A 26419-nucleotide genomic window follows, 5' to 3' on the forward strand; every position below is an offset into this window, starting at 1 on the left:
CTCGTTATTTGTGTTGATTGTTTTATATTTTGACAAAGTCTGTCTGGCGACTGCCGGTCATGGACTGAATATACTGAATTACTGAGCAATTTGAATACAAAAGTTGTTCAACCCATTTTCACATAAAATTCACAACAAGAAATCGTAATGTTTTACAATTGAAAGCAACTGCCTGAGATCATTTTTTAACGTATTTCTTCAAATTTCTGAGTGCAATAACTTACCATTAATAATATTATTTAATACTAAGCTTCTTGGCTTTTATTTATTTCTCTTCAGATAGTGATAAACTATCTAATTATGATAACAGGTTCAGCACCGTGAGAACAATGTACCGTATTCAAAGCGACAATGAATCATTAGAGAAGTTTGTTTGAAAAAAACACATATTATTTGTCTACATAATAAAACAACAAATTGTACAAAAATCACAAATTATTAAAAAACACATATTATTTATTTATAATAAAATGAATCGTACAAAAATCACAAATTATAGAAAAACACATATTTATAATAAAACAACACATTGTACAAAAATTACAACTAGATTTATTAGAATTACTATATTGAAAATTAGTATTATCGATTTATATCATAATTATGAACATTCAATGAACTAGATTACTTTCCTATTACATTATCAGTGTTTGCAAGAATAATTATTGTTAAGTACCTATAAAAAACGTCACTGTATAAAATATAGAGAGTAGATATAATTTATATTGGAAAGTTTAGCAGCAACTACACAAGAAGTTCTATTAATCTTTTTTCATTGTTTTCCAGGCGAAAGAGAAGGTGGACCAGTGCGTTTGATGCTCTTGAGAGAGTGCAAAATGCCATAAATACGGTACGTTATAAATAAAATTATTTTCATAACTATGAGGTAGCTCAACAACATTTAACAAGTTATTAGCTCTTGAATTAATTGAATAAAACATTCTTTGTAAATAAAAACGATAGTTTTTGTTTTATTATTTTTACATTGTACATGTAAATAAGAAAACCTAATAGATCTAATAATCTAAGACTCTAATGCTAGAATATTTTTTCTATTTAGAATATAGGTATCTTAATCTAATGCTAGAATATTTTTTCTGAACTCAAGAAGTATTTCATAACTTATATGAATAAGTCCTGCCACGGCCTAGGAGCCAATAATTAATTATGAAGACTACTTATCAAGTGAAGTTCTGTAAATAAATAATGAAATACTTCTTGATGAGTTCAGAAAAAAATATTTTAGCTGAAAAATACATGGAGCAGACGTAATTGAGATCCAAATGAAATGTTACAATAATGAACAGCTTGGCGTAGGTGACAGAATCCAAGGTCAGGGCAGTGGACTGTGAATGATAGTTGGTATTAATACCTACAAATAAATCTTTGAATTCTGTGCATAAAAATACTGATAGCTTGAAGTGTGGTAAGTACGCCAATAAAAGACTAAATGAATCAACAAGATGAGATTTAATAACAATAAAATAATAATAGGCAGATGGCCACATACGAAAACAATTGTAAGTAGATTGAGTCAAATATCTTGGGATCAATAAAATAATAATAGGCAGATGGCCACATACAAAAACAATTGTAAGTAGATTGAGTCAAATATCTTGGGATCATTACAACATGATAAAACGTTAGAGAAATACAAAATTTAAATGAGATTAGGTCAATGACATTAATGACCATTGAAGCCTGACAATAATCGAAAAGGTAATATTAATGATACCTGAATTGCGAATATAAATTGAGTGCTATAATGAAAAGTTAATGCTGCAAAGTTCAATCTTAATGATTTACAAAGGAATAGTAATAAATGACAATGATTTACAAAAGGAATAATGATAAATGACAATGAGCTGCAGATAGTGCTCAACAAATAGAGTACATTAAAATATAGGCGGCATAGGCCTTCAGTAAATTAAATGTCAAGTAGATATCAATAGTGCAAAAGGAATAATAACAAATGACAATGAGCTGTAAATAGTGCTCAACAAGTAGAATACATAAAAATATATGCGGCATAGGCCTTCAGTGATTTGAATGTCAAGATAGACATTGACAAAACAATTAATAGGCGTCACTGGCCTTAAAATATCACTTAAGAGCTGAGGGTAGCTAATAAATACAATGTAAAGATTGTCCAGGTTAAATACAGGCGACATGGGCCTTCAATGAATTGAATGTCAAGATAGACATCAATTAGAACGATAAATAGGCGTCGGTGGCCTCAGTGAATTGAATGCCAAGATAGACATCAATAGAACGATAAATAGGCGTCAGTGGCCTTAGATTGACACTTAAGAGCTAAGGGTAGCTAATAAATACAATGTAAAGATTGTTCAGGTTAAATACAGGCGAAAACACAGGTTAAAATGGGCCTTCAATGAATTGAATGTCAAGACAGACATCAATTAGAACGATAAATAGGCGTCGGTGGCCTCAGTGAATTGAATGCCAAGATAGACATCAATAGAACGATAAATAGGCGTCAGTGGCCTTAGATTGACACTTAAGAGCTAAGGGTAGCTAATAAATACAATGTAAAGATTGTCCAGGTTAAATACAGGCGACATGGGCCTTCAATGAATTGAATGTCAAGATAGACATCAATTAGAACGATTAATAGGCGTCGGTGGCCTCAGTGAATTGCATGTCAAGATAGACATCAATATATCAATTAATAGGCGTCGGTGGCCTCAGAAAATCACTTGTAAAGCCAAGGGTAGCTGTCAAATCCAATGAATTAATAGGCGTCGGTGGCCTTAGTGAATTGAATGTCAAGATAGACATTAATAGATCAATTAATAGGCGTCGGTGGCCTCAGTGAATTGAATGTCAAGATAGACATTAATAAAACAATAAATAGGCGTCAATGGCCTTAGTGAATTGAATGTCAAGATGGACATTAATAGATCAATTAATAGGCGTCGGTGGCCTCAGTGAATTGAATGTCAAGATAGACATTAATAGAACAATAAATAGGCGTCAATGGCCTTAGTGAATTGAATGTCAAGATAGACATTAATAGATCAATTAATAGGCGTCGGTGGCCTCAGTGAATTGAATGTCAAGATAGACATTAATAGAATGGGTGCATACCAACTGACCCAATTCCCATTTGACCCAACCTAACACTTGACCCAATTTTTTTAAATCGAGAAAAGCCGCGAAACCACTTGACCCAATAGACATCTGACCCAATATACCATTTGCCCCAATATTATAAACATCACAAAACCATCTGACCCAACCTACCACTAGACCCAACTACTGTGCTGCGCTCTCGTGGCATAGTTTATGGTGCGCAAAATATCAATGCCTTCTTGATGAGTGGTACTCCTTTGACAGCCATGACAGTTGACATTCCGATATTTTCTGGTAGATGTCAGGACGGTCAAGACTAACCTACTTATGTGGTGACATTTGGTACTACATTTTCAGTATTGTTTTCAAAAGCGGGAATCATAATTATTTTCAAAGTTGACTGCTGTCAAGTGGTAGGTTGGGTCAGATGTCAATTGGGTCAGTTGGTTTTTTGATATTCATAGAGTTGGGACAAATGGTATATTGGGTCAGATGTCTATTGGGTCAAATGGTTTCGCGGTTTTTCTCTATTTTTAAAAAATTGGGTCTAGTGGTAGGTTGGGTCAAATGGGAGTTGGGTAAGTTGGTTGAGTGCCGTTTCAGATCATCAGGGAAAATACCCTGCTCTAGTGAAGTATTGCTCATTGCGACTGACTAGTGACAGTTTAGTGACTACAACCACAGAGGAAAGAAGCACTACACCCCACTACTGGTATGCTTATTCCGCGCTACAACTAACCAAAAGGCAAACCCAACCAAAAAGGGCGCGAAATACTCCGACTGAGAAGGAGTGAGTTGCGAAAGAGAGGGTACACCAGTGGACAATGGTGACAGACCTACACTATTACAAAAGAAGGGACTATTATTCGAAACTGTGGAGCAGGTAGTAAGTGGAGAGACTCAAACTATATAGCCTAACGTACTGGAAAATATAACATAGTAATAGAAAGCATATGCAGTTGAATAGAGAAGAGAGAGAGCATAGAGTGTAAAGATGATGGATCATGGATTAGATTAGATTAGATTAGAGTTCTTTATTTATGTATGTTATGTTATTATACTGCTGGCTTATACACTAATTTACGTTGAATGACAATACTGCTTATTTTAAACGAATTTTACAAGATATGAAGAGTTAATTAATGAGAATAGAGATTGAATGCAATTTGAATAACGATAACATTGCGATGTACTGTATCTTCATAAATCGCGGTGTTTCGACGAATAATTGTCCTTTCTCTAAAAATGATATGGAATAATATCCTTCCCATTAACACACGACCGGGATCCATCAATGGATAGATAGAGAAAGAGGGGTTGAGAGGTGTGGTAGACGAGGTTAATAAAAATATAGACAAAAAAACTATAGAAAAGGTTGCTGATCTGAGTTGATTTTTTTCAGTTCTACTCACTGCAAAAGCTAATACTCTGAAGTTCACCCATAATATTTTATGGCGAACAATTTTTGAGAGCAATATTCATTCTCTGTTATGTATCGCATACAACCTAACTGGCTAGGTATCTAGGAGGCAAATCCTCCTAGGTATCTAGGAGGTACCTAACAGGAGGCAAAAATCGATCAGATGAGCAATTGGTGACAAAGAGTGGACTCAGGTGTTAAAATAAAATTGGGCAGGGAGTCTTCCTCAACTCTCTCATGTTGGACTACCAACCAACCAACTCACAACTTTGGCTTGATATGGTGTAACTGGAAAACTAGTAGCACCCAACTTCAAGACACGAAATAAAATTATCATTCAGCAAGGAATGTTATTGCTGTGATCATGTATCTGATCGAATAAACACCGATTCTGGTAGAAGTAAGTATTCCTGAAAAATAAACGATTCTACTATTGAAAAACTTTCTGTACGGTACCGGTATTCTAATATCAAGCCTCCATACCTACAATCCGGTAATTTCATATGATAATAAGAAAACTATTTTCTTGAGCTTCTTGAAGCCAGTGATAGTTAAGCCAGTTACACACAAAGATTTTTGGACGATCGATTTTTTGCCGTCCTTATAAATCCACCAGATTAAACGAGACTTGAAACTGTTGAATACATTATCTGTTTGCCAAGTTATGCAACTGTCGGAAAAGTAATAAAATAATATCCTCCCCATCAATACGCGACCGGAATAAGATTGATACGATACGGTATCAGAGAAAGTGTAAAATAGGCCTACTAAAACTAAAGAAGATTTGTAAAATGCTGCGAGACCTCAAAATTAAGTAAGATGGTTCAAATTAGAAAAGAGATAAAAAAACTAAATTGCAATTCATCCTCATTTAAAAGGATTCTCAACTCCGGCTACGAAATGATCTTGACAATATAATTTCGCTTGTATAGCCTACGCTAAAAACTAAGCACCTGAATGAAGTAAGTGAGGCGTGAGCTATTTTCTCTTTCTCCTTCATGTTGTGTAATGAAAAAATCATGTTGTATTGTCTCATATTGTGTGATAGTTATATTTTACAAGCTCACTCCAAGCCTTGAAGAACCACAGATTAATATAGAATCACTGTATGATTCTCAAAAATGTAGTAATTGCAATGATTGAATTGACTCCTGTACAGGGGAGTATCGTTGGCATAACATTTGCTGTTCTCACAACTTTACTTGAATTGGTTCCTGAGTTTCTTTCATAGAATTCAATTTGATATCTCTAATCTATTTCAATACTCAACCATGAAAACCAATTTTCGAATCATAGTATCAATCAGACCCTTTGGATATCGATCTTCTAGTAGTTAACAGAACCAAAATGCAAAGAGTATAAAAAAACCCACCAGTCACTGGTGGTAGGGCTGTGGTTGGGTGCAAAGTAAATGCTGTTATTATTGTAAATGGAAATAAATACGAAATATCTCCACTTTCGAGGTGAATTTCATTTCAAAGACTTGAGAGATATCGTCTATTTTTCTTTCAAATAGTCTCCAATTTATCATAAGAGACAATATAGTACCTAAGTTAATATTCTTTGACATTCAATATTTCGATTTCCGTTAATTGAATCAAGCGACTACAATGTAATTGAAGGTATTTAAGTGCTCTCTGATTAATATATAGATCTACTGGGTAGATTAATTGAGTCAGTATGTGATTAATAACTTGATTGTTGAATTCTGGAAATTACTACTTATCACAATTTCTGAAAAACTACTTTATGGGTTGTGATGAAACTTCTTATTTCTTATACATAGAAACATTAAAAATGAAAAACAACAGCTTTCTAAGATCCTAGATGTTTACCAATAATGCAGCTATCTTGTGGATATAATAACTTTAACTTCAAGAAATTTTCAGGACTGTTTTCAGAGACAAATATTGTTGAAGCGTTTGAGTTATATGAACTGTGATGAGCTTCTAGCAAATGTGATACAAATAAGATACTTTTTTCTCCTCTCAATACTCTCAATATTATTATGATAGTTCTTGTGATATGTTGATACACAAAATTAACGATGCATTTACTCCGCATGTGCTGGAAGTTTACGTGTAATTGATTAATACAGTACCGTATCAATAATGAAATCAAATATTGGGCTTATCGAGAAGTAATGACAATCGTTCAAGTATTTAGTCTGAATCGTATCTGAAAGTGACTCTTCAACATCAGTAGAAAGTTCTATTTGCACAAAAGAGGAAAATCTATACAGGTTTATTTCAACATGAAATTCAATAGTGTGTCGTCCAATAAAGTATGTACGGTAATGAAAACATTCGGGGTATGTTGGGTGTGCTCTGTAGATGTGAGATTCTCTAAAATTATAATTAGTAGATAACCCGCTGTGTTCCGCAATGGTGGTCTAATTAAAAACTTGACCCACTGAAATATTCAAGAATTCAAAATAGGCCTATAACCATCCTCGGTAAATTAAGAATCAATATGCAAAATATTTCAAGTCAATCAGCTCAGTAGTTCTGGTGTGATGATACGTCATTCGTGAATTTCCTGTCACCTACGTCTGTTTATTAGCCAATATTATTTCCTTAATTAGGCTATATTATAGATAACTCTAAAACATCAAAACAGGCAAATTATTATCGTGATTCACATGATACGGAAGATAATTGAATGAAGATCTAGAACTTACATGTAGGCCTACATTATTTTGCTGTAAACTTACTATAATCTTAATAGATACTATAAATTAGGATAGGAAAAGAGTTATGAGAGTTTCAGCAGCAAATCTTCCAAAAACTAGTGTGACAACCTCTTTCACCTACAAAAAGTGTTACAAAACTGTAGTGTGTTCTGTAAAATGTTATTGCGACACGTTTCCTACAATCAAACTTCTATATTATGCATTTATAATATTTCAAACGTTAATTCATTCTTCAGATGTTCATATTTCTTAACATTTATTATGTTTCTATAAGAGAAACTATGGAATATTAAAGAAACTTATAGAAGATTAGAAAAATCGATGCAATACAGGTATGACTCATCCAATTCAGGTATTAACGGTTGATATAAGTGAACAGTTCACTCACAACTCAGATTACGTAGTGACAGTGAACTAAATAGGCTATGTATCGTTCATGTACTAGGCTATAGCCTACTTCAAATTATGGAACAGAACTGCGATGTACTAGAAAATCGAAACGAAGAAGCAGTATTAGGCTACAGTTTAGAATTTAGTTTTCAGTAGGCCACCTGCCAGCAAAGACAAGAAGATTCTCAGCCAAAAATCCAGTTAGTGGTGTGTCACACTCTTTTGAATTATGATCTATTGATGCGAATTGGAATCATTGTCTACTTTTCAACTTTTTCTATCCAAAAAGGTTTAGAAGGTCCCTGCATTGTAAATACTGCAGCTATAGTTGAATAGCTTTAGTTATACATACTAGGGATAGTGGGCAGTTGGATGAGTACTTATATATACAGGACAAAACATCTTCTCTCGCTTTCTCTATCACTTCTCTCTCTCTCCTCCCCCCTTGCTTATTCACCCGCTCTCTCTCCCGCTTACTCACTCACTCAATCTCTCACTCACTCACTCACTCTCTCTCACACACTCTCACTCTCTCTCTTTCTGTCACTTTTAATTATTTTTTTTAATTAATTTTTTATATTTTGTAAAATTTGTTCAATAATTAGCATTACCGTCATTTTAATGTAAATAAGTGTATATAAGCCAGTGTATATTGTAACATACCTAAGTGCAGAACTAGATTTATTCTAATATAATCAATCTCTCTTTGTCAGTTTGTCAGCCTTGATCAACAAGGAGAATTCAAACCAAAGTCTAGACTTGTTTGACCCTTGCAATAAAAGCTAAATACCCAACAAGCCATATTCGAGCTCGACTCCAACCAAGTATGTCATCCTTGATCAAGAAGTGTTTGCTGATTTCGATTCAATTAGAAAAATTCAATGGGATTTTGATTAGACTTGAGCGATATTTACATTATCATTCAATATTGTGACAAAGTTATATTGATATTATGTAAATATTGCTAAACAATATTTACTTGGTAAATTATCCAATATTGTATTGATATTATCTGAAAATGTTGAACAATATCTACATGGTATATCATTCAATACTGTGACAATGTTGTATAGATATTATTAAATATTGCTTAGCAATATTTAGGTAACTTTTAATTTAATATTGTAATAATGTTGTATTGATATTATCTCAATATTGCCAAACATTATTTACATGATATATTATTCAATATTGCGACAATATTGTATAGATATTATTTAATATTGCTAAACAATGTTTACATAATATATGATTTGATATTGCAAAAATATTATCCAATATTGTGCCAATGTTGTATTGATATTTTCTGAAAATGTTGAACAATATCTACATGGAATATCATTCAATACTGTGACAATGTTGTATAGATATTATTAAATATTGCTTAGCAATATTCAGGTAATTTTTAATTTAATATTGTAATAATGTTGTATTGATATTATCTCAATATTGCTAAACATTATTTACATGATATATTATTCAATATTGCGACAATGTTGTATAGATATTATTTAATATTGCTGAACAATGTTTGCATAATATATGATTTGATATTGCAAAAATATTATGACAATACTGCTACAATATTATAATGACAATATTTTTAACAATGTTGCTGAATGTTGTGGCAATAATGAGACAATATTTTTTTGCTACTTGGGAATTATTGTTTCTTTCCAAAATAGCAGGTAACCAGTGCTCCGCAAGGGTATAACTGAAACATTTATAAACTGAAAACTTGAACACTTGAAGAATTTGAAATAGGACTATAACCATCCTTGAAAAATTAAGAATCTATAATGCAAAATTTCAAGTTAATCAGTCCAGTAGTTCAGACGTGATGATGCGTCGTCATTCGTGAATTTCCTATCCCGTACTGGTATAAGCCGATTTTCCCCTTTATAATATTTATAGATAGATTTGATGGAATTATTTGAGAATTGAATTTGAACTGACCATAAGCTGTGGCGGTGATAGCACATGATATGACTGGTGTACAGAATTGGATGCAAGCCACTAGCCACTACTCCTCCAAACAGACCAGCTATGTAGAAGGTGAGCGCCGAATAAAGGATTGGCTCGATCAGAGACCTTGGCAATTGAAAAAATAAACGAAAATTAATCAATATAACCAGATTAATAACAATAGGATAGAGGAATTCATTAGAGTAGTGTGAGTGTGCCATACCAGATTTATCTATTATCATAAATTGTTTTTATGTTTTCTAATGTTATTAATCTGGTTGATGAATAGAGGATTGGCTCAATCAGAGCCCTTGGCAACTGAAAAATTCACAAAAAATAATCATTATAAACACATTATTAAGAATAGAGAAATTAAAAACAATTGATGATAATAGATAAATCTGGTGTGACACACTCACACTAATACTATAGAGAAAAGATAGCATAAGTCCCATGGTTTTGTATCAAATTATGGCGTTGTGTATCAAGTTGAGATGATACTGTATCAAGACTTGACCTATTCCGGACTATAAAAACCTTATCTAAATTTGGGAGAGGAATAGTACAAGGTCACCTTATTTTTTTCTTTCCCTATCATTTTGAATCAATAACGAATTATGTTGAGATGATACTGTATCACATTTTGTTATACTGTATCGTGTGTGGTGGTACTGTATCATTTTGTGTTGATACAGTATAAAATTAAATTCAATTTATTCAAAACTTTATACATTACAAAGTAATTAAAAACAAAGTAAAGGCGATACATTAGATTGTAACATTAATATGAGAAACAAGTAAAAAGTAAATGAATAACTCTATGCTTGGACGATATAAGTAGTCCGTGTGCATGGAGGAGTCTTCTGACAATCGATAAGAAAAAGAATAAACTATACTTTATCGATACTAAATACTATAAAAAATCGAAATACTAATAAAATAAGAAATTGTAAATTATAAGCAAAAATAATAGTTTAACCAAGTGACTTGAACTAGAAAATAAATAATTAATTTGCGGCATTCAAGGCATCATACAATCAAAATAGGACAGCTGTTTTTTCACATTTTCTTGACGTGTCCCAGTAGGCTTCACTTTAGTGATCCCTTTTATGGACCAGTCAAGGAAAGGTTATAGAGGGAAAAGTTGGGAAGACAATTTTTGACCCCGCAGTTCTGTTTAGGGTAGTAAGGAGGTAAACTTATCAAACCTACCCAACCTGGGTAAACTATATACCTACCCCTACCCAATGTGCTAAGGGGGTGGGGTGGTTTAAAGGTACCATTTCTTGGTTCCTCGCATAAAACTCAAAAATTATATATCCTAAGGGCTTGACTGTCATATAACAAATATTATATTGTCATATAACATAATTTCCTACAATATTCATATTCTACAACTTTTTTCATATCTCCTCTAGTTTTCGAGATATCCGCTCTTGAATCAGGTGTGACATTTAAAAAAAAAAAACATGTTTACTATCAATTTTTTTTTATTTTTGCTCTTATAATTTTTTAAAAATCGATGGGGAAAATCCATGCTGATTATAAGCTTATAGAGCATTAAATTCTTTCCAATTTGAAGTATGATTTTACACTTTTACGAATTTCCCTAGATCTTTTGCAGCAGCTTTAGTGTTGAGTGTGAAATCTCCATTTTTGCAACAATAGACCAATAATATTGATAAAGGAATTTGGAGGGGAATTTTTTGAAAAAAATTTTTTATTTAGAACCTTTGTTGAGACTAGTCTTTGAGGAGAACATATTATGAAAAGTCATCATTCCTAACTCATGTGCTAAGGGATGAGGGTGGTTCAAAAGTTGCATTTTTCAGTGTTTTGCTTCCACGCTCATATCTTAGCACATTGGGTAGGGGTGGGGACTTTTAATATGTTTACCTCCTCACTACCATAAACAGAACTGCAGTGTCAAAAATTGTCTTCCAAACATTTCTCTCCATACCCTTTTTTGAGCATTCATTGCCTGGATTACTGTAGTTGATTTCCCTCGTGAAAAGAAAATGCCGTACTTGAGAAAGGGTTATTTATCTTGAAGAATTTCTCAAGTTGAGGCTGGACGACTGCTTCAACCACCTTTCCAAAGATTGGAGATTATAGTGCACCAATTAATAATGCTATTAGAAGGAATATTGAAAAAATCTGAAATAAAGAATACTATTTAAAGATATTATTTTGTTCATTGGAGATAGAAGTTTATTTCAAGAAAAACCTGAATGGATTGAACATTCTATAAATAGTTTTTATTGTTTTTCTTATAAAAAGGTTCTCCAAAAAAGGGGTATTATGTAATTATGTCATTGGAGATAGAAGTTTATTTCAAGAAAAACCTGAATGGATTGAACATTCTATAAATAGTTTTTATTGTTTTTCTTATAAAAAGGTTCTCCAAAAAAGGGGTATTATGTAATTATATCACATGTGATAGCACATGATATGACTGGTGTACAGAATTGGATGCAAGCCACTAGCCACTACTCCTCCAAACAGACCAGCTATGTAGAAGGTGAGCGCCGAATAAAGGATTGGCTCGATCAGAGACCTTGGCAATTGAAAAAATAAACGAAAATTAATCAATATAACCAGATTAATAACAATAGGATAGAGGAATTCATTAGAGTAGTGTGAGTGTGCCATACCAGATTTATCTATTATCATAATTGTTTTTATGTTTTCTATTGTTATTAATCTGGTTGATGAATAGAGGATTGGCTCAATCAGAGCCCTTGGCAACTGAAAAATTCACAAAAAATAATCATTATAAACACATTATTAAGAATAGAGAAATTAAAAACAATTGATGATAATAGATAAATCTGGTGTGACACACTCACACTAATACTATAGAGAAAAGATAGCATAAGTCCCATGGTTTTGTATCAAATTATGGCGTTGTGTATCAAGTTGAGATGATACTGTATCAAGACTTGACCTATTCCGGACTATAAAAACCTTATCTAAATTTGGGAGAGGAATAGTACAAGGTCACCTTATTTTTTTCTTTCCCTATCATTTTGAATCAATAACGAATTATGTTGAGATGATACTGTATCACATTTTGTTATACTGTATCGTGTGTGGTGGTACTGTATCATTTTGTGTTGATACAGTATAAAATTAAATTCAATTTATTCAAAACTTTATACATTACAAAGTAATTAAAAACAAAGTAAAGGCGATACATTAGATTGTAACATTAATATGAGAAACAAGTAAAAAGTAAATGAATAACTCTATGCTTGGACGATATAAGTAGTCCGTGTGCATGGAGGAGTCTTCTGACAATCGATAAGAAAAAGAATAAACTATACTTTATCGATACTAAATACTATAAAAAATCGAAATACTAATAAAATAAGAAATTGTAAATTATAAGCAAAAATAATAGTTTAACCAAGTGACTTGAACTAGAAAATAAATAATTAATTTGCGGCATTCAAGGCATCATACAATCAAAATAGACAGCTGTTTTTTCACATTTTCTTGACGTGTCCCAGTAGGCTTCACTTTAGTGATCCCTTTTATGGACCAGTCAAGGAAAGGTTATAGAGGGAAAAGTTGGGAAGACAATTTTTGACCCCGCAGTTCTGTTTAGGGTAGTAAGGAGGTAAACTTATCAAACCTACCCAACCTGGGTAAACTATATACCTACCCCTACCCAATGTGCTAAGGGGGTGGGGTGGTTTAAAGGTACCATTTCTTGGTTCCTCGCATAAAACTCAAAAATTATATATCCTAAGGGCTTGACTGTCATATAACAAATATTATATTGTCATATAACATAATTTCCTACAATATTCATATTCTACAACTTTTTTCATATCTCCTCTAGTTTTCGAGATATCCGCTCTTGAATCAGGTGTGACATTTAAAAAAAAAAAACATGTTTACTATCAATTTTTTTTTATTTTTGCTCTTATAATTTTTTAAAAATCGATGGGGAAAATCCATGCTGATTATAAGCTTATAGAGCATTAAATTCTTTCCAATTGAAGTATGATTTTACACTTTTACGAATTTCCCTAGATCTTTTGCAGCAGCTTTAGTGTTGAGTGTGAAATCTCCATTTTTGCAACAATAGACCAATAATATTGATAAAGGAATTTGGAGGGGAATTTTTTGAAAAAAATTTTTTATTTAGAACCTTTGTTGAGACTAGTCTTTGAGGAGAACATATTATGAAAAGTCATCATTCCTAACTCATGTGCTAAGGGATGAGGGTGGTTCAAAAGTTGCATTTTTCAGTGTTTTGCTTCCACGCTCATATCTTAGCACATTGGGTAGGGGTGGGGACTTTTAATATGTTTACCTCCTCACTACCATAAACAGAACTGCAGTGTCAAAAATTGTCTTCCAAACATTTCTCTCCATACCCTTTTTTGAGCATTCATTGCCTGGATTACTGTAGTTGATTTCCCTCGTGAAAAGAAAATGCCGTACTTGAGAAAGGGTTATTTATCTTGAAGAATTTCTCAAGTTGAGGCTGGACGACTGCTTCAACCACCTTTCCAAAGATTGGAGATTATAGTGCACCAATTAATAATGCTATTAGAAGGAATATTGAAAAAATCTGAAATAAAGAATACTATTTAAAGATATTATTTTGTTCATTGGAGATAGAAGTTTATTTCAAGAAAAACCTGAATGGATTGAACATTCTATAAATAGTTTTTATTGTTTTTCTTATAAAAAGGTTCTCCAAAAAAGGGGTATTATGTAATTATTCTTCAATTAACAAATTGAATAGGAATAGCCCTCATAAAATACTTTATTGGAAATGAAAGATAAATTTATAGAAATTGAAAATTAAAGTACCCTTTTCTAAATATTTGTTTTTCACATGTTTCAACTTTATAATCATTTTTATGTAGCCCTGAAATACAAGTAGCCCTAAACATTAAAGTGAACATTGTGAAAAGGGTTATAACATTATTATAATAATTTATTATCTGTATCTTTGTGATGATATTGAATCATCATATGACTAGTGTTTTTCTTCTTATGTTTCTGTTATCAGATATTGAACTATTTATTCTAATTTTGAATCTGTTATGAATTCATTACTGATCAATAAAGCCTAGAATGCAGAGGTTTTTCATTACAATTTATTGATCAGTAATCTAAAATCATCAAATCAATTCATCTTATCAAAATACGAGTCAATCAATTTCTATTCTCTATTTCACAATTTCTATTCAACAACAAATGTATAATCTTCAAATCTTTTCTGGAAACGAAAACTGAAAATTCGCGTTACGATGGACAAATTTTTGAAACCAGACAAGTTTGATGGTGATCCGAATTCTCCAACAGCTCTACAAGAATGGAACTTCTGGCTAAAGACTTTTGAGAATTTCATCGCATCTTTTGACGAAGAAGACATCGATGATGAAAGTAAGTTGCGGTTGCTTACCAACTTTCTATCTCATTCTGTTTATCAAACAATTGCCGACAAAAATTCATATACTTCGGCTATTGACGCACTAAAATCTGCATATGTAAAACCAATAAATGAAATATTCGCTAGACATAAATTGGCAACTAGAAAACAGTCTTCAGATGAGACAATTGACCAATATAACCAAGCTTTACAACAACTGAGTAAGAATTGTGGGTTTGCAGATGTTGATTCTGAAACTCATAGGAAAACATACATTCGTGATTCATTTATCCGGGGCCTCAGCTCTCATCAGATAAGACTGAGACTTTTGGAGTTTGACAAGCTAACTCTTGATGAAGCTATTGAAAAAGCACGTGCCTTGGAATCTGCCAGAAATCAATCAGCTTCTTACTCTTCTGAAATAATTCTTAATGCCACTTCAAATAATTCTTCAGAAAATTCATGTAAAGAAACAAATTTGTCAGCTGTAAAAAACTGGAAGCTCAAGTTTTCAAAAATGTTATTTTTGTGGTCGTCAGCGACATAAAACACGTCAGCAGTGCCCTGCACTAAACGACTCATGCGAAAAATGCCAGAAAATAGGTCATTGGAAAAATGTCTGCAAATCTACTAAAACTTCTTCATCTTCGGCGCTTATTGCAGCCTCTACTGTTCTTGAAAATGCTACAGTACAAGCTCAGGTAAACAACATTCCTACTTCTGCTTTGATAGATACAGGAAGCTCTGAGACATTTATTTCACACTGTTTTGCTAAAAAATGTGGACTTAAAATGTACCCTACAACTGGTACAGTGTCCATGGCTTCAACATCACTAAGAAAGAACATTTCCTTTTATTGTGTAGCTCATTTAGAATTTTCAGGTCAACATTACCCCAAAACAAAATTCAGTGTATTGCCTGATTTGTGTGCTAATGTTATTGTAGGACATGACTTACTTAATCAACACTCTGAACTTAGAGTTTCATTTGGAGGAACTAAACCCCCATTGACTATCAATTATCTGGCTCCAGCAAAGATAGAACCACCACCACTTTTTGAGTTTTTAACTAAAGACATTAAACCTATAATTACTAAATCCCGAAAGCATTCTCTTGAAGACACTAGTTTCATGGAGAAAGAGATTGAGAAACTGCTAGCTGATGGAATTATTGAAGAAAGCAGGTCTCCCTGGAGAGCTCAAGCATTTGTAGTGAAGAACGAAAATCACAAAAAGCGAATGGTAATAGACTATTCTCAAACCATTAACCGATACACACATCTTGACGCATATCCCCTCCCTAGTCTTGAAGATATTGTTTCTAAGGTCTCAAAAAACTCTGTATTCACCACTATTGACTTGAAAAGCGCTTACCACCAGGTACCCCTACGAGAGAAAGATCGACCTTTCACTGCATTTGAGGCATGTGGCCATTTGTATCAATTTCGAAGGCTTGCTTTTGGTCTGACAGATGGTGTACCCACTTTTCAGCGAGTCATTGATAATGTTATTAATAATGAAAAACTTGAAAAAACGTATGCATACCTGGATGATGTGACAATATGTGGTAAGAATCAGAAGGAACATGATTTGAATCTCAAAAAATTCTTAGATGCAGTACAAAAATATAATTTTACAATCAATACTGAAAAAAGCAAATATTCACTTACTTCAATAAGCTTGCTTGGCTATAAAATTGAAAATGGGACAATTTCTCCTGACCCTGAACGTCTGAAACCATTGCTCAATCTTCCACCCCCAGATAATAGAAAGGCTCTTGAGCGAACAATTGGAATGTTTGCACACTATTCCAAATGGATATCCAATTATTCAGATAAAGCTAAACGGCTTCTTACAGCAAAGACCTTTCCTTTGACTTCTGAAGCTATAGCTGACTTCAATCAACTCAAAACCGAGATTTCTAAGGCAGTAGTTAGTACAATTGACGACTTTGAACCTTTTGTGGTTGAAACAGATGCATCTGATTTTTCAATTTCAGCTGTCCTATCATAGTGTGGACGTCCAGTAGCATTCTTTTCTCAGAAGCTGAATGATAGTGAGCGTAAACATTCATCCATTGAAAAAGAGGCTTTTGCTATTGTGTGTGCTCTTAAAAAGTGGAGACATTTCTTACTTGGAAGATTCTTCAAAATTATCACTGACCAGCGCTCTGTATCATTCATGTTTGATATGACTCATCAAAATAAAATAAAAAATGAAAAAATACAACGATGGCGATTGGAGATGTCATGCTACAGGTATCATTGAAAAACCTTGCCCCTCGAGGAGAAGAGAGCATTCAAGAAGATAACGATAAAAATCAAGATGATACAAATGCAGGATCAAGCCTTAGTGATCACGCAGAGCCTGAGAACAATCAAGAAAATTATCATGAAAATCAAGATGAAACAAATACAGGATTCCCCCTCAGTGATGAAGAAGAGCCTCCTGATGGCACCCTGCGAAAATCTCATAGAGAGCGCAAAATGCCTTCTTATTTGAAAGACTATTCATTGAATTCCTAAAGACGGGAAGAATGTGATGATATTGAATCATCATATGACTAGTGTTTTTCTTCTTATGTTTCTGTTATCAGATGTTGAACTATTTATTCTAATTTTGAATCTGTTATGAATTCATTACTGATCAATAAAGCCTAGAATGCAGAGGTTTTTCATTACAATCTTCTCTGTACAATACTCTGCAAATGTGAGCCTTATTTCAAGAACATTGATTGTATGTCAACTTTTACAACGTAGAATCTACTTTACAAGAAGTGTTGTGACCAGCCACTATGCTTATCAGCGCAACCGTCGAGTTGCTATTTTGTGTTGGCTACTGGCTAGTGGTAAAACTGCTTACGAAAAGGCAGTCGCCATCGCCATTTTTGCTCCATTCCATCCCATCTTTCATACGCGTTTACATTGAATTTGATAGTTTTGCTACTGTAATTTTAATTAAATAGCAATTATGGGGTGTTGCTCCTAATTGTTGTAATAATAATGCCAAAGGCTTTCGAACGTTTCGTTTTCCGTCTAGTAGTTCAAGAAGAAGTAAAATTTGGCTACAACATTTTAGACGTACCAACTACCAAGTAAAAACCAACCTCCAGACTGAGGTTAGTTTTACAAATTTTATAACTTCAACTTATATTATTCTCTAACACTATAAATTGAAAGTTGAACATGTTAAAAATCTCTATTCTGAATTAGAGATCGATCCATTATAACCTAGCTTTTCAACTTGAAAAATGCTGAGTAACTTGTAGATTATAATTTGGGAAGCAAGCCAAGCCTTGTTATGGTAGCTTATTTTAATTTGTTATAAGAGAAATGATCTCACCATTTATACGAAATCAAAAAATAGATTCCACTACTATAGTTTCAATAAAGTTATGGATTATTATATGTTAGCAATAACAACTTGCAGACATTATTATGACTGTGATGAAAAGTCTCTCAACAGTCAATGTTTGCAATGAGCCCTTCATAGCCCATAAAATTTGCTTTAGTACAGTAAGTTAATTTTTTACCCTATAAAAGTCTTTCTTAGTATAGTAAAATTACTTTGTAGTTGATGTTAATAAATACCCTAATGAGTTTAATCACATTTAGGCACATAGGCACATGATGGCTTAAAGGAAATAAAATCATTTATCATCATTACTATCTTGGTAAATTATCAAAAATGGTGAAAGTACAATAACTAAAAGAAAGTGTAAATTAGTCAATTTAAACTGTGGTGGGTGAAATCTCCAAATCACTTGATGCTGAAACATTATTATTTATTAACTAACTAACTGTTAAAGTGATCCGTACTAGATGATCCTGGATTGGCTTGTAGAGCAACAGTATACGCCAATCTAGGATCATTTATCATTATGCTGATTATTTGAGTTTGAGCTGTAATTCTCTATTTTTAAACCAACTTACTTTTTCTATTGATTGAATTGCCCATTCAGGTACCGTACTAGCCTAGTGTATATTATTGCCACCGCAACTACAGATTATCAATTATTATTCTACATCAATTTTTAAAACTATAGGCTACTGTATTTTGTCGATTGTTAGTAAGTAGGAAATAACGTTAAATGGTAACTTGATCAATACGTAAATGGTTAAATGTTAATAACGTTGAGATAAAAGATAAACTGTAACTGCGTTTGCGTTAGTACCCATGGTAGGCTACTTGTGTATTAATGCCACCGCATCTACAGATTGTCAATTATTTTTTAGTACATCATTAATTTAAAACTATATACTGTATTTTTGTCAAAAAAGTTTAATTTTCAGGGTTCACGTGAATTAACTTAATTCAATCTCATTTATTCAGGTACATTTTAAGATAGTCAATGAGAGTCACAGCGAGCAGATGGGTAGAAAAAGTTAAAACCCAATTCTGTTCCAACCATATTTAATATGCCCAACCCACCAAAAATGTTGTCTACGCCCACACGACAATCTCACTACAAGGTAATTATTGATAGATATTTCACCCATTAGAATTATGAATGGAAATCTAACATTGTATTGCAATGCTATAGCAAACTTATCATTATTTCAAGTAAATTTAAAAATAATTATTAATCTCTTTGAGGTTGATGGCCATTACACATATCAAAAATTATTCGATTTTAAATAAAATAGGCTCAAAGTAAACGTAGTTAATTGTATAATCCATGTAAATTCAGTATTAATTTGTAATTCTTCATTTATTCATGTCAAAAAATGAGATTAGAATAATAGCAGCCAACTGACTATTGTTAGGTGTTAGGAATAGCTTAGGTATGTTAAGAGTGTCACACAGCATAGAGACTCGCCTTTCCATGCTCTTTTCAACTATCAGAGACTAGGCTACTAGGTGTTATTTTGAGTTGTGTACATAGAATTGAGAATACCCTTTTTCCTGATTTATTGTAAGTTGTTGAAGCTCCAATTTTTTTATAAATCTACTTTGTACTTGGTTTAATTATTAATAGTCCAGTCACTATATACATTGGTGAATGCAATTTATATTGTAGTTCTGATGTTTTAAATATATTATTTGGGTACATAACAGATGTCCAGGACCAATTTTTAGATGAAAAATTTCCTTGTGCTAGATACAGGGTGGCCCAAAAACCTCGTATTTTCGGCTCATTTTCCAGTTTTCAGCTTGGCAGATTTCTGCCAAATCTCGTAATCGGACAGAAAAATTTGTTCTCGCCTTTTTTCTAGATTATGAAGTTCTGAATAAAATGAGATCATTCGGAACTCTCTATCTCTGATGAGTACTGAGTTATGATTTTTCAAAAATAAGTGAAATTAGAAGAAAAAATCAATTTTGATGAATTTTAGTTCCTGATCAACAATATCTTCCGATTGTTACCATTTAGATGTATAATTCAAAATCCTTCTGGGCGTATTTTTGTGCTCTACAATCTGAGATCAGGTTGAGCGCTCTATCTCATATAGATTTCCATGTACACCTGACAACAATGCTCCTTGTATTGGGAAAAACACCTAATTTTCAGCTTCACTCATCATCACCAACTACATAGTCTTCACATTGATATCTCGCAAAATGACATGGGTTTATAAGTTTATGTTCTATGAGAATCACCCGTTAGATGCACTTCATTTCAGTATTTCCTACTGGAGAGGCGCTCTTAAGGACACCTTTTTTTTAGATGAGTGACGCAAATTTTTATAATTCCATCATCAAACTAATATCCCAAATCGATTGCAACCAGAAATTTTTCACCAACTAACTGGGGTGGTAAAGTTTCGCCCCAAAATGTTCAACTTAAAATCAGTTGGTACTTTGAATGAAATCATTTAGTCCTACTTAGCAACTCAAGTTTGAAGGTTTTTTATTGATGAAGAGTGTCATCATGTCTCCTTTTGAATAACTTTATTATTTTTGTGGCAATTTTTTTGAATTGTGAGTATATTGTGAGGAAGGGGTTTTTTCACAAACATTATTGAAAATCTGGGAACCTGAATCCATTAAATTGAAATAGGCATTCAAACTTTTCCATTTGCATACATGAGCATTGATTATATTTTCTTTTTTTTCAGGTTATGAAAACTAGTGGAATTGTTGGATCTTCAAATATTAGTGGAACCTGTGAAACTGGCAAATGTGATGTAGAGGATGGAGTTGCACATATTCATGAGGTTAGTAATCGAATTCCTATCATTTGACTGAAATTATTGTCTGAAACGCAACTTTTTCTTCAATAGCTGCGCAGCTACAGGAACAAGGTGGCACCTATTCTATAGAATAATACCGTACAATTGAGCTTTATGTAACACAATAATTTATATCATTCTGATACTCCGAGACTGCAATAGTATAAATATAATTCTATTTATATTCTGTCCAAACAGGCATGAGCCGCTCATGCTTGCTACAATTTTATCAGTACGAATTCAGTTGATTCTGAACTTGTTGACTGTTTGTTTCGGAAGTAATTGACTGTATCCATGCAGATCTCTTGCCTATTCTAGAATCTTGGGCATAGTCTATCGCTTACTTTTTGTCTCACTGGTCTAAAAGTAAGAAGACTGCCAGGGAACATGATACGCTGGCAATGAAGCCAAATACAGCACTGTAATAAAACAAAATACCGTATGCAATCTTCTCTAAGAAAATATTGTGTTTTAGTGAGTTCCTAACAGTGTTAAATTGTCAAAAAATAGTTGAATTTTAAAAATAGCTCCAAGTTTTCAAAAAATGGCATATGGTACAACCAAGTTGCTAATGATGCAAAGTATCTGGGTATGACCTTGTACGTGAAGCTTCGCTGCAGGCTCATGCCGAGAAGAAGAGAGATCTTGAAAAGAAGCTTTATTGGCTGAGCGGAAGATACTCCAACTTTCCAATCCGAAACAAAGTACTCAGATATTGAAGCCAGTATGGATGTATGGTTTACAAATTTGGGGGTGTACCAAAGACAGCAACATCAATGTCATACAACGATTCCAAAACAAGGTGCTGAGGAACAATGTGGATTCTCCTTAGTATGCCAGGAACAGCGATTTTCGTGGGGACCTGCCTGTTGACCTGATGTCTAGAGGGTGCGGAGAGGCAAGAGGGGCGATCCAGCTGCTAGGAATCCAAAAGGAGGAAACCGTTGGAACTAGTGTAGTGCTTGTTCAAGTAGTGTCCAGTGAAAGAGCAGAGCAGTGATTGCGTGAATTCTAAATTTTAGTGCAGTCAATAGGTGTACTTATTAATTCAACAAAAACAGTAAGAGCTTCTAATGAGAAATTCGCGGTTTCATTTATCAAGTAGTATGTTAGGATAGAAAAAATTTGCTCATTAGTATTAATTTATACTAAAAAGCTGTAGTGTTGAAAAGATTGAATATATAAAATAGCTATAGAATATAAATATAGAAAGCTATACACCGTGATTCAAAAAGAATACCACAACTTTGAAAATTGATCTCTGCAAAGAATAAACGGAGAGTGGAGCACTATCCGTCATCGATTCGAGGAAGCTCTAAAGTTTTTTGTAGTTGCATATTCCAGCAGGATGTAGCACTACTCCATTGACACTTACTCATCTGTCCGTGCCTATTTGAATGAAAACTATCCGAAGCAATGGATCGCCGCCAAGCAGCTCGAGACAGAGCACTTCATCACTGGCCTCCAACAAGCCCTCACCTCACCCCTGCGATTTTTTTCTATGAGGGTACGTTAAAGATGAAGTGTATCGACCTCCTCTTCCAGCTAACATTGAGGAGCTCAAACAAGAAATAACAGCAGCTATACAAACTGTTACGCCCGATATGCTACTGTGGGTGTGCAACGAGTTAGAGTATCGTATTGATATCACTTGAGTGTCTGGAGGGGGTCACATTGAACATTTGTGAACTTGTTTTTAGTGAGGAAAATTTATTTTAATACTCTTCATTTTGATTTATAACCCAAGTTTCTATTATGTTTCCTTGATTAAATACAGATTTTCAAAGTTGTGGTATTCTTTTTAAATCATCACGCTGTATTATAGAAGTTACTGCCGAGATCCACATGCCACCTTTAGGGCCGAGACACATGAGGCGTTTTTCAGAAGAGTCGGCATGGCTCGACAGGACAGGAAGCTCTCCGATTGGCTAATTGATTTGAGGTATCAAGAATCAGCCAATCGGAGAGCTTCCTCTTCTGTCGTGGCGTGCCGACTCTTCTGAGATACGCCTTGTGTGTCTTGGTCCTTAGGCTAGTGTGTGGTCAATCTTAGGGATGTTGAGAGATGAATGAGCCTTCATTTTTGATAGTTTACAAATCACCGAGTTTTTGGTGGATTAATAATATTCACGATATTTGGTGGATAATATAATCACAATATTCGCAAGGAATACTTGAATGAAAACATTTTTGAAGCGGTCACCCATCCAAAAGCAGTACCGAAAGCTTGTAGCAGCTCTCATAAAGCACTTGATCCCTCTCATTTTTGCAATCCTAGAGTTTTCTCTCTTTGGAATCTGTTTGCCAGTTGTATGTATTTCTCTATCAGCAGAAAATAGACATCTCTATCTAGTTCAGTTAAACCTGAGCTTGCTATGCTATACACATCTTCAAAGTTGTCACTATTGAATTTAATTTTTACTTGTAAAAGAATTAAAAATGTAAATGTGTTACATTCACATACATCTTCAATGCTTACTTTTTGTATTTAATAGATAAATTATAGAAACAGTCACTGGGTGACATGCATCTTTCATGCTTCTCTATTAGACTTTTGATTGTTAATCTTGTAAAGGTAGTCATTTTGTATTGATTTACCTACCAATTTTACTTGTAAGAGATGCTTCTTATTAACTTATTATTGTATTAGATGATTGAATTGTTTCATGCAAGAAGTGTATCAGACCATCTAATAGTTGCAATCTTATGTTTAAACACTATTTTGATAATAATGTTCTTCTAAATTTCATATAAATATGCAATTATGGCATATAAATTATCTACTGAAATTATTCCTTCAGTGCTTTTTGGTCACTTGAGCTATTCAAAATTTAAAGTTTACACATTTACTTTGGTAACTTGAGATTTTCAAAATTTAAGATATACTCATAAAAATCATAGAAATGTTGATAATTAAAATTAAAATGGTCTTATACCATCTTGTATAGAGCAATTCTCAACTATCAGCATCTTGAACCTATCATTGTAGAAAAGTAATTGTTGGCTATTACTTGCATCTTCTATGCTTCATTTCTATACTAATCCATAGTTATTACATCTCCATTGTTTCCTCAATTAAAAGTCAATTTAAAATGTGGAAGAAACCTGTTCAAAATATATTTTTAGATGTGTATAGCATGGCGTGCTCAAGCTATTATGATCAGATCAGATCAAATCAGATTTTCAAATATTTTATGTGCGACTTGCACTTGGTACTCCTATTGAAAGGGTGACCACTCATGGTCAGTCAAATTAACTCCAACTTATATTCTTGAAATTCACTCCACAGTCGTTCAAAATATTCCTGAAACTAAAGTTCATCCATCTCTCATCATTATCTTTCTCATGCATCATATTATATTATATTCTATCCATGCACAAGCCTAAGTCTCATTAGAGCATCAATTTTAGCAACGATAGACGATAAAAATAATTATTGACCGAGCGAAGTGAGGTCTAAGATTCAAGTCGACGGTTTGGCATTTCTCTTAATGTTTAAATGTTTATATGTTGCGCATTTACGGCGAAACGCGGTAATAGTTTTTCATGAAATTTGACAGGTATGTTCCTTTTTTAATTGCGCGTCGACGTATATACATCGTTTTTAGAGATTTTGCATTTCAAGGATAATATAAAAGGAAAAAGGAGCCTCCTTCATACGCCAATATTAGAGTAAAAATCAGACTATAGAATTATTTATCATAAATCAGCTGACAAGTGATTATACAGATTTGTGGAGAAGCCAGTCTATTGCTGTATCTCCATAAGTTCTATAGTTTCAATCAGGTACTTGTGGATGAGAATACTGCGTGAGGTCTACTGTTCACAGAACTACTAGTAAAAATCTTTTGAGATTTTGTGCTATTGATACAAGATACAATAATTCTATTTCAGACGGTTTGTCTTGTAGAAAAGCTACTTGACATAACCTTACATCAATGATCAAACTAAATTTGAATGATGGGTGTGGTACAGAGGCGAACAAGACCTAACTCTGGCTAGTAAAGGATATCGTCATCTCATTCAAACAAGCAGATCCTGACACCCATATGGATGTATGGAATACAGCTGTGGGGCTGTGCCAGCAAGAGCAATGTGAATGTTACTCAACGGTTCCAGAACAAAGTTTTGAGGAACATCGTTGATACTACAAGCTCCATCCGAAACGCCGAGATTCACATAGATCTGGAGGTGGAGTTGGTCTCATCGGAAATTGGGCGCTTCGCACGCAAGCATGCAGACAGGATACAACGGCATGAAAATGAAGAGGTCGTTCTCCTACTTGACAACACACTTATGCTGCGCAAATTGAAGGGGACAAAAACTTTCAAGTTGTGTAGTGTTGTGGAGTGAAAGTGTCAAAAGCAGAGCAGTGTAAAGTGTGAATGTGTTTATACATAACTGTATTGCATCCTTTTTACTATGCTGTATTTGGCTTCATTGCCAGCATATTATGTTTCCTGACAGTCTTTGAACTTTTTTGACATGTGAAACAAAAAGTAAGCGATAGGCTATGCCCAAAATTTCAGAACAGGCAGAAAATCTTCATGGATTCAGTCAGCTAGTTCCGAATCAACTCAATTTGTACTAATCAAATTGTAGCAAGCAATGGCGAAATAGCATGATCACTGATGATATGATAACTGACAATGGAACTACCCATTGTAAATGAACAAACCCAAAGTTCAACTTTTCCACTCTTCCATTTTGTTTACTATCTAATTCGTGAATAAAAGTTGACTATAAAAAAAATATTAAAACTTCAAGGGACATTATTTTATCAGACATTACAAAACTCTAGTGAGTGTAGTTAGTTCAGCTTTCGCAAGTAAATTTTTAAAATTAATAGTCAATTAATTCTCTTTCTTGTTTTCGAATATTTTTTTATTACTCTATTATTATTCCTCGTATTTATTTTTGTTTCATATTCTATTTTAATTTGTATTCGTTTCTATTTTTTAATATGTTTTAATTTCATATTTTCTTCTCATCTATTTATTTCTGATGTCCAGGTGGAGACAATATAGTGGGTTTGGGTCCGCCACACTTATGGTTTATGACATAATGATGTATTATTGGTATTCCAGCTCAGTCTGTCTGTCCAATGCTACTCCTGGAAGCAGGTGCCAACATGATTATCTGTTGCTGATTGATTGATTGATTGATTGATTGATTCAATGTTATATTATTATGGTGCACCTACATATTGGCCCAACGTGGGCCAGCGTCGGCCAATGTGTGGATGGCTGGTTTGCCAGCGCTGGCCTTCTTTGGCTATCGCTCCGATTTTTT

The 26419-nt window shown here is 33.5% G+C and overlaps 1 protein-coding gene across 1 annotated transcript in view; it reads right to left on the reverse strand.

Annotated features, from left to right (window-relative positions):
• Nucleotides 1-11996: 11996 nt before the first annotated feature.
• LOC120348762 (fatty acid hydroxylase domain-containing protein 2-like) overlaps nt 11997-26419 on the reverse strand; it is a 30229-nt gene continuing 15806 nt past the window's right edge. The window contains exon 5 of the mRNA XM_039422229.1: nt 11997-12117. Within this exon, the coding sequence (XP_039278163.1) occupies nt 12043-12117 (75 nt within the window). The 3' untranslated portion in view covers nt 11997-12042. The remainder of the gene's footprint in view (nt 12118-26419) is intronic.

Source organism: Nilaparvata lugens, chromosome 2, assembly GCF_014356525.2.
Source record: "Nilaparvata lugens isolate BPH chromosome 2, ASM1435652v1, whole genome shotgun sequence".
NCBI lineage: Eukaryota > Metazoa > Arthropoda > Insecta > Hemiptera > Delphacidae > Nilaparvata > Nilaparvata lugens.